This window comes from Lepidochelys kempii, chromosome 9 (genome assembly GCF_965140285.1).
Source record: "Lepidochelys kempii isolate rLepKem1 chromosome 9, rLepKem1.hap1, whole genome shotgun sequence".
In the NCBI taxonomy this organism is placed as follows: domain Eukaryota; kingdom Metazoa; phylum Chordata; order Testudines; family Cheloniidae; genus Lepidochelys; species Lepidochelys kempii.
This window is the reverse complement of record NC_136388.1, coordinates 32836003-32852875: the sequence shown is the minus strand read 5'-3', so window position 1 is coordinate 32852875 and position 16873 is coordinate 32836003. Positions and strand designations below refer to the sequence as shown.

The window sequence follows — 16873 nt, the reverse complement described above, 5'->3', positions numbered from 1 at the left end:
TGATTTTTGTCTACCCTATTTTGCTGTTAATTCATACAGCTGAAATAGCAGAGGAAAGAGATAATGACCAGGAAAACATCTTATTCTGGAAGTATTTTGGAATATTTCCTGTTTGCAGTAGAAAGCCCCCTTCAGATATTGATTGTTCAAGATATAAATTGGATATGATATAGAGGATAGTTGGGTAAAGATTTTGCATGTTTTAAAATACCAAACTCAGTCGAAAAGGAAAGCTGTCATTGCCTATTCCTATGTTGCTTACGGATCACACCAGTGTTCCAACTAGTATCTTGATGCTAACAATGGCTAGTACTGGATACTTCAAAGGAAGTGCAAAAAAGACAGCTGTGTAAGCAGTTATAGGATAACTTGCTTCCTGGGGAAATTTCATCGTAACCCCAAATAGAGGTTGTCTTAAGCCCTAAAAGATGAGGGTTCTTTGAAAACTTTTAATATGTAGTATTACAATTCTTAATTTATTACCTATATAAGTGGCTAATCTTTTTGAATATTGCTACCACAAGAGATACATTGAGGCTTGGAGTTCCACAGGCTAATTGTAGGAAGAGTATTTCCTTTTATCAGTTTTGCATTTCCCTTTTTTCAATTTAATTGAATGTCCATTTGATCTTGTATTATGAAACAGAGTGATTGGAAGTTCCTGATTTACCTTTATACCATTGATTATTTGTATAGTCATGTCTTTTAATTGTCTCCGTTCTAAGATAAATGAATTTTAAAACTGAAATATCTCTTCATGAGAGAGTTTTTTTTTTTTCATGCCTATAATTATTCTTGGCTCCCATCTCTGAATCCCCTCTTTCTACTATGTCCTGTTTGAGAGTAGGTGACCAGAAATAGTTTTCCAGGTGAGGGCACACCATTCCATTTTATATAATGGCATAATATTTTTATATTCTCCCGCCATTATGCATCAATTTTTTTTAACCCTGTTGCACATTGAGCAGAGATCTTCAGTGTTGTCCGCATTGATGATCGGGGCTTTTTTATGAGCTCAGGCTGAATTTAAAACTCAGTAAAATATGAATAGTTCAAATTATATCCCATGTGAATTACTTTGCATTTATCTGTTACGTTTAATGGTTCCTTAAATAATTTGGATTAAGCACAAAGTTCCCTTTTGCTTTTGATTTAGATCATATTGTACATATAGCCAGACAAATCTTCATTAAAGTGAAGTTAAGGTTGTAGGCACACACCAGTGGGTTGCATGCATATTACCTTTTAAAAACTTTTTTTTAAAAACCCTCCCAAACTTGAAAAACCTCAAGTATTGAAAGATCAAGGTTGCACTTCTTAAACAAGGTGCCTGAACTATTTTCTCTGTCCCTGTACAGATGCAAGCCTACCATTTTCTCTGTTTAAATACAGAGTATTAGAAACATTAACCGCAGAACATTAGTTGTAGAATTTTTCATGTGTACAAATCTCCAGTAGCAAACCTTGTCCCTTTACTGACTGCTGCTCTTTTACAAGTACTCTAACAGCATAATCTGCACATACGACGTTTACATATGGGCATAATGACTAATGTCACTTGGAGAATTGGCTGCCACAGAGTTGTAGAGCTGAATACATCCTATGAAGAACTGAGTCCCCTCAGCACTTTGAAAGATCAAGCTTTTAATGAAAAGCAGGAATGATTTATTGTTTCCATATGCTGTTTGTCTAATCGTGAATTGGTAAAGCTGTGTGTGTACCGTGTGACTAAAGAAGACCATAAAATGGCACTCTGACAACGATTATAAAGTACTGTAATTTTGGTGGCCACTATTATTGTTGGATAAATTAGCATGTATTCTAGGCTTTTCTGAGAACACTGCTCTGAGAGATAGAGTTACGGTAGTTTGGGGACTTTGAAAGTTCAACCTTAACTTTTGTTTTTCTTTGGTTTCTGATGTTTTTAAAGGGTAATATGCACTCAAACTACTGATATTTGCCTGCAACTAGAACTTGGCCTTAACATTTTTATCCTTACTTTCTTTTAAAATGGTCCTAAAGTCTGCTGAAGACTTCAGTTCCTGCACACCCTAGGGTGTGGTCAATCCAGCAGACCTTAGAAGGTTTGGGGGGAAATGCCGCTTTGGTCTGCTGGCCACAAAGACTCCTGCTAACTACAGTGTCAATCCACCGTCTTGTGGAGGTGAGTTCTGTTGCTGCAGACCTCGTATGCGGCTCTCAAAGGCTTTGAGTTAGCAAAATGGGGGGAACTGGGGAGGAGAAACTCCCTACCTCTGTTTATGCTCCATGCCCTTTGGCAGGAGTTGTGAGGAGTGAAGAATGTCTTCCTCGCTATATTACTGCCTCCAGCTGCTTCCTGGGCCACCTGCTGGAGCTGATTTTTTTTCTCCTGTAGTCTCCTCTGTTATGAAACTGCCCCCTGGCCTCCTGTGAACTGTCGGAAGTTCATCAGAGCCTCCAACCCTCATTAGTTTTTGATAGTTCCCTCTTCAGCACCCAGTTGACTTCTGAACCCGTGATGGTCCAAAATAGGTTTGTCTGCTGTGAACTGCTAGCTGACAAAAATGGGGTGAATGAGCCTAACTTCCATAACCCAGCAATACAAAACATGCTAGTCTTGGACCTCTCCCCTATGAGCAATGGTCCAAAAAGGAATTTGGGTCCATAGTTCACCCCAACATCTAGACTGAGGGTGGGCAATCAATAAGCTTATGCCTATGAGAGGGCAGACAAGAACTTAAGGCTCACCCTGGGTTCTTTCCTTCTGCAGATCTCGAGCAGTATACAGAAAAGTGGAGGGAATGTTCCCTCTCCTGCACAGATCTCCTAAGATCTGTATGAATAGGGCTTCCTTCCAAAAAGCCTTAGGAGGTCTGCAGGAAGCAAGGGCCTGGCCCATCCAGAAATTTGTGGCCCTGATAAGTTAAATTCTCTAGGGCCACACCCTCTCCCATTTCACTTTATTTACGCAGACATTTTGGGGAGGCTGAACTACTGGTCCTGGTACAGTTGTGCTTTTCCCCACCCCAAGCCCCTGTCAGCCTTGGCAATGTGCAAGAATAGGTGTTTAGGGAGGACATGGTGGTATTTTCCTCCCTTCTTTCGAGATCTCCCAAACCTTTAGAATGGAACCAATCTTACCATAACAAGCCATTTCCACCAGTCAGGTTGCACGTTGAGCTCAATTTCTGCCATGGAAAGGGCATTAAATCCTTTTGTTTATTCATTTTAATGGAAGTTTATATCTCCAGCATCTTTTGACACCCTCTGGCAAGATCATCGGAGAATTGTTGCCTGATGACAAAATTAAATCAAATGTTAAGTCTTTTGGTCTTGGGTGCTAGATCTCAGTTGGGGATATTACTTTGTATCTCTCCCTTTTTGTGTGGTGGAGGGTTGTTTTTTTTTTTTTTTTAAAGAAAATAGTTAAAATTTAATTTGGAACTATATTTGGCAGCTCTAATTTGATCATAGTTTAGGAACTCCTAGTTGCCTTCAAATTTTGCAATAAAATTCTTCTTCATCTCTAAACCTTATTTTGAGGCAAATATATTTGTGTAGCTTTGAAAAAGGAAAGGGCAAAGTTCTGACTTAAAGTTGTCCACTGAGTTTCAATTTTAATTAGGGAGTGGCTAGTACTTCTCTGCAAAAACTGAAGTGGATAATAAATGGTTACATTTTAGGCATATAGGGAGTTGTGCATCTCATTCTCTGTACTGAAAATTTACCCTTGATGGCTTTGTTACCGATCTTAATGTTGAGCCTATGAAATTATTTTGAAAGGGTTTTCCTTGTAATTGTATGGAGTGGTACAAAACTGTACATTTTGCCCAACCTCTCATAGATTTAAGGAAGGTAGATTCTTAAATAGAATACAAATATTTTGTTAAGTTCAAAGTAATAACTCAGTTTCCCCAGGAAGATGGCCAGGTATTATATACTGTAACTGCTCTGGAGAGAGCCATTATAGCTTCTAGACATTATTTTCAAAGAGTATATATATATATATATATATTTTGACCGTCTGAAGATTTGATATTACCACAGATGTTGCAGGTAATCACATATGCTTAGAGATCAAATAACTGATCATTAGGGCTGTCTATTAATCGCAGTTAACTCACGCGATTAACTCAAAAAAATTAATTGTGATTAATCGCACTGTTAAACAATAGAATAGCAATAGAAATTTACTTTGGGATGTTTTTCTACCTTTTCAAATATATCTATTTCAGTTACAACACAGAATGCAAACTGTACAGTGCTCACTTTATATTATTTTTGATTGCATATATTTGCACTGTAAAAACAATAAACAAAAGAAATAGTGTTTTTCAATTCATCTCATACCAGTACTGTAGTGCAATCTCTTTATCATGAAAGCGCAACTTACAAATGTAGATTTTGTTTGTTACATAGCTGCACTCAAAAACAAAACAATGTAAAACTTTAGAGCCTGCAAGTCCATTGAGTCCTACTTCTTGTTCAGCCAATCGCTAAGGTTTGTTTACATTTACGGAAGATAATGCTGTCCACTTCTCAATTACAATGTCACCTGAAAGTTAGAACAGATGTTCGCATGGCACTTTTGTAGCTGATTTTGCAAGATATTTAAGTACCAGATGCTCTAAAGATTCATATACCTCTTCATGCTTCAGCCATCATTCCAGAGTACATTCTTCCATGCTGATGATGCTCATTAAAACAATAATGCATTAATTTAAATTTGTGACTGAACTCTTTGGGGGAGAACTGTATGTTTCCTGCTCTGTTTTACCCACATTCTGCCATATATTTCATATTATAGCAGTCTCGGATGATGACCCAGCACATATTGTTTGTTTTAAGAACACTGTCACTGCAAATTTGACAAAATGTAAAGAAGATACCAATGTGAAATTTCTAAAGATGGCTACAGCATTTCACCCAAGATTTAAGAGTCAGAAGTGCCTTCAAAAATATGAGAGGGATGAAGTGTGGAGCATGCTTTCAGAAATCTTAAAAGAGCAACACTCTGATGCGGAAACTACAGAACCCAAATCACCAAAAGAGAAAATTAGCCTTCTTCTGGTGGCATCTGACACCGATAATGAAAATGAACATGCGTCGGTCTGCACTGCTTTGGATCGTTGTCAAGCAGAACCCATCATCAGCGTGGACGCATGTCCTCTGGAATGGTTGTTGAAGCGTTAAGGGACATATAAATCTTTAGTGCATCTGGCATTTAAATATCTTGTGACGCCAGCTGCAACAGTGCCATGCAAACGCCTGTTCTCACTTTCAGGTGACATTGTAAACAAGAAGCAGACAGCATTATCTTCTGCAAATGTAAACAAACGTTTGTCTGAGCGATTGGCTGAACAGTAGTACTGATTCGACTTGCAGGCTCTAAAGTTTTACATTGTTTTATTTTTGAATGCAGGTTTTTTTTGTACATAATTCTACATTTGTAAGTTCAACTTTCATGATAGAGATTGCACTACAGTACTTGTATTAGATTAATTGAAAAATACTATTTCTTTTGTGTTTTACAGTGTAAATATTTGTAATAAAAATAAACAAAGTGAGCACTGTACACCATGTATTCTGTGTTGTAATTGAAATCAATATATTTGAAAATGTAGGAAACATCCAAAAATATTTAAATAAATAGTATTCTGTTTAACAGCGCAATTAATAGTGATTAATTTTTTTTAATCACTTGACAGCCCTACTTATGATTGTTTGTTTGGTTTTTTTTTTAAATGCCCCCTTGAGAGAAGGTGAGCTCTTGCATAAGGAATCCTGATAACTCTCTGAAGGACTGAGGTTGGATTTTCAAAAGTGCTCAACATTGTCCTAACTTCCCCATTGATGTAAGTGGGAATAGTTTTATAATCACAGTTTTACCTGGAACATGGAGCAGCTAGTGTGTGACTTTTGGATTCTAGACATGGGCCCATATGATACCACAAAATACAGATATGTATTTGAACACATCCCAGAGTTTAGGGAAGGAGGTTGGACTACCTGTAGTCAGTACCACCCTCTTTTGAAATTGAGTGAGGTGTTCAAAGGTTGGAAACAAGTTCATTCAGTTCAGGTTTAATCAATTTTTGCCTTAATTTATAAATTTTCAGACAGTCATTATCACTTACAGTTTCTGATCATATATTTGACAGATAATAAACAGATAACACAGAACAGGTAGGGGTTCCAGTTACTCAGTTCTGGAGTACTGGGAAGCTCTCCACACTGCATGATGGTCATCTCAGTCTCTGGTCCAGTGTCCTCTGACTTGGGCCCTGTTCACTTGGTTTCTTGTACCTTCCCACATTACATATTAATTAGCTTTCTTCCAGTAAACCTATAACCTGTGCAATATGCGTGCCCAAGGTTCAATTTACATAGCATTTGCTATCCACGCTATTTTCATATAATCATGTCTTTGTCACCTTACTCCTGTTTTTCCTTTTTGGAGTTACGTTTTGTGTATTTTATTATACTGATTAGCTTCCTCTTATCTAAGTCTGCCAACACAATTCAGTCCATGAACAAAAACATCACTATTGTCCCGTCAGTAATTTTGCTTGTGCATTTTAAGGTGTTTTATTCAGTTTCAGGGCCTTGGTATTCAGTTGTTCTCAACAGGGTTCTCTAAGCTTTAAAACCATAGAATGTTCCATTGTATAAAATCGTTAAATATGTAAATAAAAAATCCTGAAACTTCACCAAAAAAGCAACTTCTGACCTCTTTCCCTATGTCCTTTACTATATAATCAGTTCTATGCTCTGATGAAGTTCCACAGTGGCTCTGACAATTCCAGTATCATATAGGCTGTGAATTTGCTTGGGGGAGGTGTGAAGGAAGGTAAATTTTAAAAGTGGTTGTACTCCAGGCATTTGCAATGTAGGAAACATCTCTTTTAAGGTTGTAACTCAGCTCTAATGTGTGTTAACCAAAGAACTTTAAGGTAGAAAGACTCTGGTTCTTTGATTACTAATTACAATATTTTTAATTTGTGTTTTCTATAAATTAATCACTGAACAGTGTATGCATTTTGAAGATTACAGTAATATTGCATATTCATCTCTTTATGATTGGAAATTTGTTGTTTTCACCTTAACTCTGTCATGTTTTTACTTGCAGTGTAACATGTCATAGACCTGGCTATAAATCTTAAATTTATTTAAAAAAACAACAACACACCATGTACACAATCTGGATGGCATAGGTCAAAGGTTTTTATTCTTATTTTAAATGTAGTTACAAAAATCAAATTGTCTGTCTGATTTCTCTAATTGACATTTCATTTATATTGTTCAGTGGGGGTGTAATAGTATTCACCAAATACAAATGAGCTTAAGAATTTGGGCTTTTTCCATTTGTAAGTGCTATCAGATAACTAAATCTGGCTGTTAAAAACTGATTAGTTCCCCTTGTGGATGTTAACCAGCCTGTTGTAATAGTCCCAAATCTTGGATCCCACATGCTCTTAAGTTGGCTGGGTCTTGACTAGGGATGTAAAATATTAAACGGTTAACCCGATAAGCATTAGTCTTACCGTTAACCCACCCTAACCCTGGGCCCTCTCCCTTTAATCAGTTAACTGATATAATTTTAATAATTTAAACAGTTAACTTTTTAAAATGATATTTACATCCCTAGTCTTGACTGAATCCAGTCACGTTCTCAAGCTCTGGGTTTCCTAGCATGCCCTTGGGTTGCAGATTTAGCAACCCTTTCTAAGATATGGGACTCTGGAGTCCAAATGCCTAAATTCTGAAACCAGTGCTAGTTCTCTGTATGCCTCCCCAGTTTGTTACATGCTCCCAGGGTTCCACAGATACAGTGGACCTTTTGGATTACTGTCTCACCTTTTGGAGACTGTGTGACAGTTAAAGCAAGTAATGCAGACTTTATAAAGGAATTTCTAAGCCAATCACACACTTTACTCACAAAGCATAGGAGACAGGCACATCTATGAGAAGAAAACCAAAACCTATACACAGAGCCCTTTGAGTTTGCTCAAGCCTTCCAGGGTCCCTACACTCTTCTCTGCTTTTTCTCCGTCTTGCTGCCTTGTACTGGTCTTTTTTTTTTCTTAAAATGGCTAGTTTGAAAATTGAGAGCGCCTCCTTTGTATAAAGTTCCAAGTGTCAAAGTCTTCCCCCTCTCCCCCTCCCCAGTTTCAAGTCCTGTCAGATGACACATTGCTTAGTTACAGCTCCACCTGGGATAACTGGTGGTTCTGGGGTGCACTGTCCTAGGGAGTGTCCATTTGAATGGAATGCCCTCCAGGTTAATGACTCTTGATTGCTCTCCATTGTTAGCCCTCTGCTGACACCTCATGGAATCCCAGTTCAATATGGAGGTTAAAAGGCAACAGTGAAGGTACAGTTCAGTTTACCGTCAAAATGGCATTCATCAAGCAAAATGGGGTTTGTAGTTTCATGTATCAGACTGTCATACTGGCATTTAGGTAACACTTGCCCTGGGAAATAGTTTAACTAACTGCTGCTGGGGTGAGAGGGAGAACCTGTGCTTTTGTGAACCTCACAGAAAAGGTGAATGAGTCAAGAAGTGCATTTTTAAAAGGCATATATACAATGTTAGTCTCTGGAACTCATTCCTTCTCTGAAAACTTCTAATTTGTCAAAATCATTTCCTTATTTTAAAAAAAAAACACCACCATTTTCTGTGTCTTCACGTGGGGCTTGCAGTGGATCACTGATAGGTTTGGTCTATGTAGTTGTACTTTCCATATGCTTTCTGATAAGTTTATCATTTTATATTATATATTTAAATAAGTGTATTAGAAGTGACCTACAGAGAGGGGAAAACTGATTTTGTTACATCCTTTTCCTTTTTATGATGTATAAAGAAGTGCCTCCCCCCCATTTTTTGTGTGGGGGGCAGAAATCTTGTTTATATTTCAGCTTAGAAATATCAAGAACCTTATGTGTCTAGTCTTCCTGGGTTTACCAAAAGATGTGTGGTGGCCTTTTTCAAGTCTTAATTGAAGATGTGGAGTGGGTAGACACCCTTAACAAAAACACATTTTTTTTCCTATGAGGTTTTTCTAGTTACATAGGTTAACCAATCGTTTTTAAACTCTCCAAATAAAAAATTGTATCCTCAGGAGATCAAGTTTTGTTTCTTCAGTGCTTGCTATCTCATCCTACTAGTTTTGCTGCTGCCTGTAGTCTTCAAATGTAGACATAATCTGAACTTCTGGTGTGCGGGGAAGAAAGGTGAAAAAGAACAATCAATGTGATTTTGTTTTTGGCTAGGAGACCTTTAAGGCCATCTGTATACGTTATAAAGAATTTTTTTTTTTTTGAAAGGTGCAAGTCCTCTTTTGTTCTCTGTGGGTCACCCTGAAATTAAAATTATAATAGCCTCCAGTTTTACTATGTAAGGCATTTTTGGCTTTATAAACCACTTCTTTAAAATTAGTAGGTTTCAAAAGTATGCACAGGAGATACAGAAGTAACAAATTTATAATGGAACTAAGAGTATGTAAAAATACCCACATACCGAGTAAGTAAACTTAAGGTATGGAAGCTATCCACTAGACTGTCTTACTTAGCACTAGTCTAAAAATTAAAATGTTCTTTTTAAAGAAAAGCCTTGGTATAATTTTGTTGAATATGGAAAGTACAAAGTAAAACTGTAATCAGTAAAATACTTTAAAACTGCAGGTGATTAGCTAATTTTTCTATTCTCAATCATTTGGGTTTTGATGATTATGAATTCTAATTATTATAGCTTGCACTTAAATCGTAACTTTAGACTGTAATTTAGATTTTGGTGTTAAAAATTGATTTTAAAAATCTACCCTCAAAATATGGTTGTACAGTATAAGGAGAATGCTAAAATTCCATACTAGATGGTCTATTGACAATTTGAAAAATGTCTTTCTGAGAAATGAGGGTGGGGGTGAAAAAAGTTGTTTAATATCTGACTTATATTTTGTTTTTCTTTAAAAGGACTTATGATTTCACCAAAGCCAGTCACTGCACTGGAATTTTATTTTAACAAGTCTGACTCCCAGTCATATGCAGAATACGTTTCTACACTTAAACAATTTCTAAAGTGTAAGTAGAATGTTTTTTTACATTACAGTGTTTGGACAGGCTGTAGCTATAAATACATTCAGTTGATTTCCTTTAGAGGACATGATCTGTAGAATTTAACATTTATTAACTATATCAGTGGTCTCCAAACTCTGGGATGCACCCCTGTAGGGGTGTGTGGAGAAATGTTTGGGGGTGGGGAGGTAGGAAGGCAGGGCCCCCCAGCTGTGCTGGGTCCCCAGCTTTGCTCCCAGGCACCAACCACAGTTCCAGCTGCGGCTCCCGGGCAGTGTGGACAGGTTCCATTATGGGTAAGAGGGGAGTGACAGAAAAAACTTGGGGACCACTGCTCTAAATTGTATACTGATTTGTTACGGTGTTCGATAGATTTGCTAATGTACTATGGCCATTCTGAACAGAAAGACTTCTACAGATCAGTAAAAGTTATATATTCTGCTTTTCATTCCTTAAATAAATACAACAAGATCCAGAGTTAAATGTTTGGTCAAAGTTTACCATGATTTACAGCTGTGCAGCCTTCACTGATGTCAGTAGGTAGTGTGCTTGGATAGCTGAGGAAGGAATTGGGTCCTCCTGCCACAAGCCTAGTTAAGAGTGACATTAAATTGGTTAAAGAAATAAACTTGCATGCAAACAATATGATAGTATTATTTACTTTTTATATATAATGTCATATTAGTGCATGGTATTTTACAGGTTTATAAAACATGACAAAAGAGATTACAATTGAAGTTAGTATGTGGGAAAAGATTATATTAGACAAAGGGTAGATAAATGAATAGCAAAGTTATTTGTGTAATATGTTTTCTGTTTTTATGTTACTTAGAAAAACTAAGATAAAATAATGTTATTAAGGTTTCTAAGTCAAGCACTCAAAAGTTAGGAAGTGTCAGAATTAAAGTTGTTTGTACAATCTTAATTTGGCCCCTTTGTGCATAGGTACCATGATACAATCTTTAATTACATGATCATGTGCTAATTTTTCCACAGGACTCCTCATTCAGTGCACAGAATGGAAGGTGCTCAATTAATAAGGCTATTCAATATTGTGTGTTCTCCCTGTTTTTCAATGTGTAGCCCATGCCTTATTTACTGCACACTAGTCAAACCTTGTTCTGAAGACTGAATTATTATTCAGGGCTTCTCCAGGAGCTCACTGCTATAGTATGATTGTTTCTCAAACATTAATGAATTTGTTTTCACATGACTCCTGTGGGATGAGAGGATATTATTATTCCCATTGTACAGATGGGGAATGCAGGTGCAGAGAGATTGAAATTAAAAGTATCTATTAGTTTTGAGTGTCCAATCTGAGAAACCTAGAACCTGATTTTTCAGAGTACTTAGCTTTATATGTCACTCCATGTATTCAAGCACAGCTTCCGCTGATGTCAGTTGGAGATGAGAGTGCTCAGGACTTCCACAAATCAGACCCCAACATCTCATTACCCAGAAAATGAGGAATACAATGAGTGACCACCTTTTAAAAAGTTTGGTTTAAGCCACTTGTATAGCATCCCATAGGAATTCCTGTGACAGAGACAAGGATAGGATCCAGTTCTCCAGGGCAGCATTTACCAGGACACAATGCTTTCCCTTTCCCCAGTCCCTTGCCAGATTCATTAACTACCTTCCAACTTCTGCAATAAATGAAGCAGGCGTCCTACACATAAGTCTCCTTTACTATACAGCCTTAATTCATCCCCAAAGCAGATCCATCCTGTGCATTGAATCAGGCAGGGGTCCCTGCTAACCTGTCTTTGTCCCAAGTCTTTCTTCCCAACCCCTGGCTCCTTGTCCCAGTCCCATTCTTCTTTCCCAGCCAATTCCAGAACACCACTCTCCTAATTCCTGTCTCCTCATTTGATCTGTCACTCTCCCCAACTCAGACCTCCAGTTGCCCCGACCCACATTTCCCTGTTCTCACTGGCTCCTAGTGCTGTTCTCCCTTCATGGATGCCTCATCCAATCTCTGTGTCCTCTGTCTCTCCCTCCCCCTCCCTCCAGTTCCTTGTCCCATTCTCTTTGCTCAGTCAATGCCAATTTTCCTCCCTGCATCCTGGACCCTTGTGCAATCTGTCTTCACATGCTCCTCCCTACCCTATTGGTTCTCAGTCCCAGTCTCCGCCTCAGATTCTCACCAGGCTTTGCCACTCCACCTCTAATTCGATTTAGATTATGCTCGTGTTCTCATTCAAGGTCAGTGCCTGTGTGAGTTTGTTCTGAAGGAACCAGTTTTTCCAAGATCATTTACATATCCAGCTATTTTGTTACCCCCATCAAAGACTACAAAGTATTTTGTGGTAAGAGATTTTCAGAGGCAAATGTCTTTCTGGGCTTCTACCTCTTGGATGGTGGAATCTGTCTGTGCAGTGGATGTCTTGTACAAAGCGTCTGTTTTTTGTAGTCTTTTTACTGAAGACATCCCACTTCACTGATAGTGGTGCAATCCCCCAGAGATAGTATAGTGACAGTATGGGAATCGATTTGAAAGTCCCAGGGATTATCCTACAGGATTAATGGAGTTCAATATCTACGTTGTGTGCCTGGCTTGAACATCTCCATACTGGGGCACTGTACTCTGCAGTTGAGTAACACAAGGCCAGACTGGCTGGTCAGAGTGTTTTGGGGTCAGCTGGCCAGTTTCTGGAGTACACAATTCCTGGAGTTCACTTTTTTCCCCAGCTTTTTGATCTGTTCTTTGAATGTCAGCATTTGATCTAATGTGACCCCGACGTACACTGGATGTTCATAGTATTCCAGTATCCTTGGATGGTGCAATCATTGAGCACTAAACAAAGTGAATTTTCAAGGGAGAATTGGTGGAAGAAATTGAAGTTGTATGGTACACAAGGAGATTATGCTTGCTTGGGGGCTGTGTAGGAGAGAGTTAAAAGATCTTTGTAAGAGGAGGTCATATGGGAGCATCAAGGTTTGCTGAGTTGAAATAACGTAGTAGAAGTATTGGAAAACACTTTTAATCTTGTGGTTAACATGTAGATAATTTATGATTCAAACAGTTTTAATTTCAGTTTCATGTTCTGTTTAACTCTATATAATGAGACCCCTCTGGCTAGTAGAGGTACATATCTTTTATTTTGTTTAGTGACTATTCTTATTAGCATGAATAAGCAGCCTATCTTGTAAAGTTATGGAAACTTAAACTTTTTCACCATTTTGCTTAAAAAATCTTGAACCTTTTAAAGATATTTTTAGAAGTGTATTGGAAAAAAGTTGACATACTCCTGCATTTTGGTGTAACACCTGCCCCCAGCAAGCCAGGGTATTTTACTACCAATGCACTGCTTATCTGTTGCCTACTTTGGTGGGTTTTTAGGTGAACTTGAGACAGGTGGATGGATCAGCAACCCTACCGTCTTAAGTTCTCTACTTACCCATTTACGCAGCTGCCACCTGCACTACAGTTGTTAAACTGGGGGGGGATAGCCGAGGGGCAATCTGCCTGAATCCTGTCCTGGAGGTAGTATTTACAGGGTAAAAAAGTTGTTCATTCTTCTCATTGAATCCTTTGCTCTGCTGAGACTACCAACAAGAATGCCATTTAAGATGGTGGCTTTTGAATTTGTCATCTGAGTTGTGTACTGGAATACTCTCAATTTAAATAAAAAACAATTGTACAGTAGTTCTAGCATTTAGTTCACATTAAATTAAAACATTCCCGAGTCTAGTGCGTCTCAGCTTGAATATGCCCACTGCCATAGAACTGTTTGGTTTAAAGAGCTGTTTCTGTGATAATGGTGAAGAATGTATATCTTCAAAGACTGATACTTGCTGCTAGTTGTGCTAGGGTTTCCAAAACTCATAGCATCTAAATTTAAAAAAAAAAACAACCAAACCCAAAAAACCCACCTTTCAATTTACTTTGCACATTTGCTTTCTGTGGTTTCAGCAATAAATGCAGCTGTGATCAAATTTGCGAGCACCACCAAAATTGGACCAATAGCTAACAGGAAGAGAACAGAATCCAAGTTAGTGACCTATAGCTGTGCTTCTCAACATCTTAAAATGCAGTCCACATCTTGACGATTGCTTAGGGACTGTGGATCCTTAATAGCCCCTCTTTGGAATCTCTTTAATACATGAACTCTCTAACGGATCACACCACCTTATCCTTATGATCCCCCTTACCTTTTGGAGCAATCTGACGTCAGCAATCAGGGTCCCAGAAGAGTAGGAGTTTCTCTAAGGAAGCAGAGATCTTTGTTACAAAATATGATTTCTTGTCCCTTCTGAGAAGGCTAGCTATTCATGTGTACCTGTATCTCGACTAGTGGCTAAGCAAAGGACCAGTCATCTTAAAGGGTACACACAGCACTCAAGATAGTCTGACAGCTGTCCTAGACTTTGGGCTTAAGTATTCACTTCAAGCCTCCAAAGTCCACTTCCACAATGATACAGGTGTTGGAGTTCATATGTATAACTCTGAACTCTAGATTTAATGATCGTACATCTTCCACAAGAACAAATTTCATAATAAGTTTTAAATTATTCTTAAGCTTGGGTCAAGACCTCCAAATGACTGCAAGATATTCTGCCTTAGACTGCTGGGCCTCATGGCCTCTTGCACTGGGTAACTCTACCAGCCAGAACCTTGAATGGAAAGAGATAAGTGCTGGTTGAAACTGCACCTCTCCAGATTGTCATGTATGGTCACAAATATTGGGTGAATGCTGTTATCCAGAAGGTTCTGAGATTCTGTGGCAGGAGTGCTTACATCACCCAGAATTTGGTCCATGACAAGCTATTTTGTATATTGGCCTTGATTATTATTCATATGTCATATGACCAGGACCCCATTGTGCTAAGTCCTGTACAAACACAGAACAAAAAGACATTCCCTGCCCAAAGGAACTTACAGTTGAAGTATAAGACAACAACAAATGGATACAGAGGGGGAGTACAAGGATACAGACAATATTGATCAGCATGATAGGCAGGGGTCTCTGCATACCTAAACATTGTCAAGTTTTTTGTAGGTGTCATAGCAAAGGAGAGTTTTGAGGAGGAATTAGGAGGTATATAATGAGGTAGATTTGCTTATGTTTACCGGGAGTGCCTCCCCAAGTGTGTGGAGCAACATGGAAGAGAGCATGAAAGTACTTGTTTGAAAATTTAACAAGTGTGCAGTGGAGGCTGGCATCATGGGCCGATTGGAGGTGATCATCAACTGCTCGATAATGAATGAGATGATAGATAGGGTGGGGATTGGCCAAGAAGGGGCTTCAAGGTAAATGCAAGCAGTTATAGTTAATGCAATGTAGAAGGGGGAGCCAGAGGAGGGATTCAAAGAGAGGGGTTACATGGTCAAAGCATGGGCTAGAAAAATGGTCTTTGCAGCAGTATTCTAAATGGATACGAGCCAGGCAAGACTGCATTTGTCAAGGCCCTGGGAAAGGGTATTGCAGTAATTGATATGAGATGTTGGAGACTTGGACCAGAGTTTCCATCTTTGGATGGATAAGAAAGGTCATATGATATCTTAGATCAGAGGTAGGCAAACTACGGCCTGCGGGCCCCTCCTGCCTGGCTGCTGAGCTCCTGGCCCGGGAGGCTAGCTCCCGGCCCCTCCCCTGCTGTTCCCCCTCCCCTGCAGCTTCAGCTCACTGGGCTGCCAGCGTAGTGCTCTGGGCGGCAGGGCTGCGAGCTCCTGGAGCAGAGCCTGGCCTGACCCGGTGCTGTGTGGTGGCATGACTGGCTCCAGCCAGGCAGTGTGGCTATAGTGCCGCCAGCCACCGGTGCTCCAGGCAACGCGGTAAGGGAGCAGGGGGAGTTGGGCAGGGGAGTTCGGGGGTGGGGATGGGGTCAGGGTGGTCAGAGGGCGGGGAAGTGGGGGGTTGAATGTGGGCAGAGGTCCCAGGGGGAAGTCAGGAAGGAAGGGGGGTTGGATGATGTGGTGGGGGGCAGTCAGGGGCAGGGGTTCCGGGGGGGGCAGTCAGGACAGGGAGAAGGGGGGGTTGGATGGGGTTCTGGGGGCAGTCAGGGAGCAGGGGGGCGGATGGGGCGGGGGCCGCAGGGGGGCTGTCAGGGAACTGGGGGGTTGGATGGGGCAGGAGTCCGGGGGGGCCATCAGGGGGCGAGAAGCGGGGGGGGCAGATAGGGGGCGAGGGCCGGGCCATGCCTGGCTGTTTGGGGAGGCACAGCCTCCCCTAACCGGCCCTCCATACAATTTCTGAAACCCAATGTGGCCCTCAGGCCAAAAAGTTTGCCCGCCCTGTCTGAGATGTTATGCAGAAAGAGTTAGCAAGATGTGAGGACCTAGAGGAAGATGTGAGTTAAAGATGAAACCTGAGTGTGAAGGCAGGGTGATGTCCACAATAATTGAGAAAGGACCTAGTAGAGGAGGGCTTTGGGGGAAGATGTCTTGTTTCCAACTGTTCAGCAGATCAGATTACCTTGGTTGTGGTTATAAGTGAATTTCTGCCTTCCTTGATATATCTGGTCTTTGCCAGGAGCTATGCCTGCTGCCCTTGTTAAGGGTAGTAGAACTGAAGTTTTTGATAGCAGTAATGTCAACCACTAGGAAGAATTTTATATCTTCTGATTAATTTTACTACAGGAGAAGAGTAATGTAGATTTTGTAGGTCCGTTTCCCCAGAATGGATCATCCTTCCATTTTATGTTACTTCTGCTCAGTTTACACCTGTCGCCTCATTTCTAGAGAAATGGAAAGGCGTGGCAGTTTCTGGAGCCATATCTATGTGAAAAGAGAACTAGGGGGACTAATTTGGCATCTCAGTAATTTAATGAATAGAAAACTTCTAGCACCACCTGTTGGTGACAAAAATACCTG

At 39.8% G+C, this 16873-nt stretch overlaps 1 protein-coding gene across 2 annotated transcripts in view; it reads left to right on the top strand.

The window, feature by feature from the left end:
* ATP1B3 (ATPase Na+/K+ transporting subunit beta 3) overlaps positions 1–16873 on the top strand; it is a 54103-nt gene that overhangs the window by 20014 nt on the left and 17216 nt on the right. For both annotated transcript variants that reach the window (XM_073359802.2, XM_073359801.1), the window contains one exon: positions 9955–10062. In XM_073359802.2, the coding sequence (XP_073215903.1) occupies positions 9955–10062 (108 nt within the window). The remainder of the gene's footprint in view (positions 1–9954; positions 10063–16873) is intronic.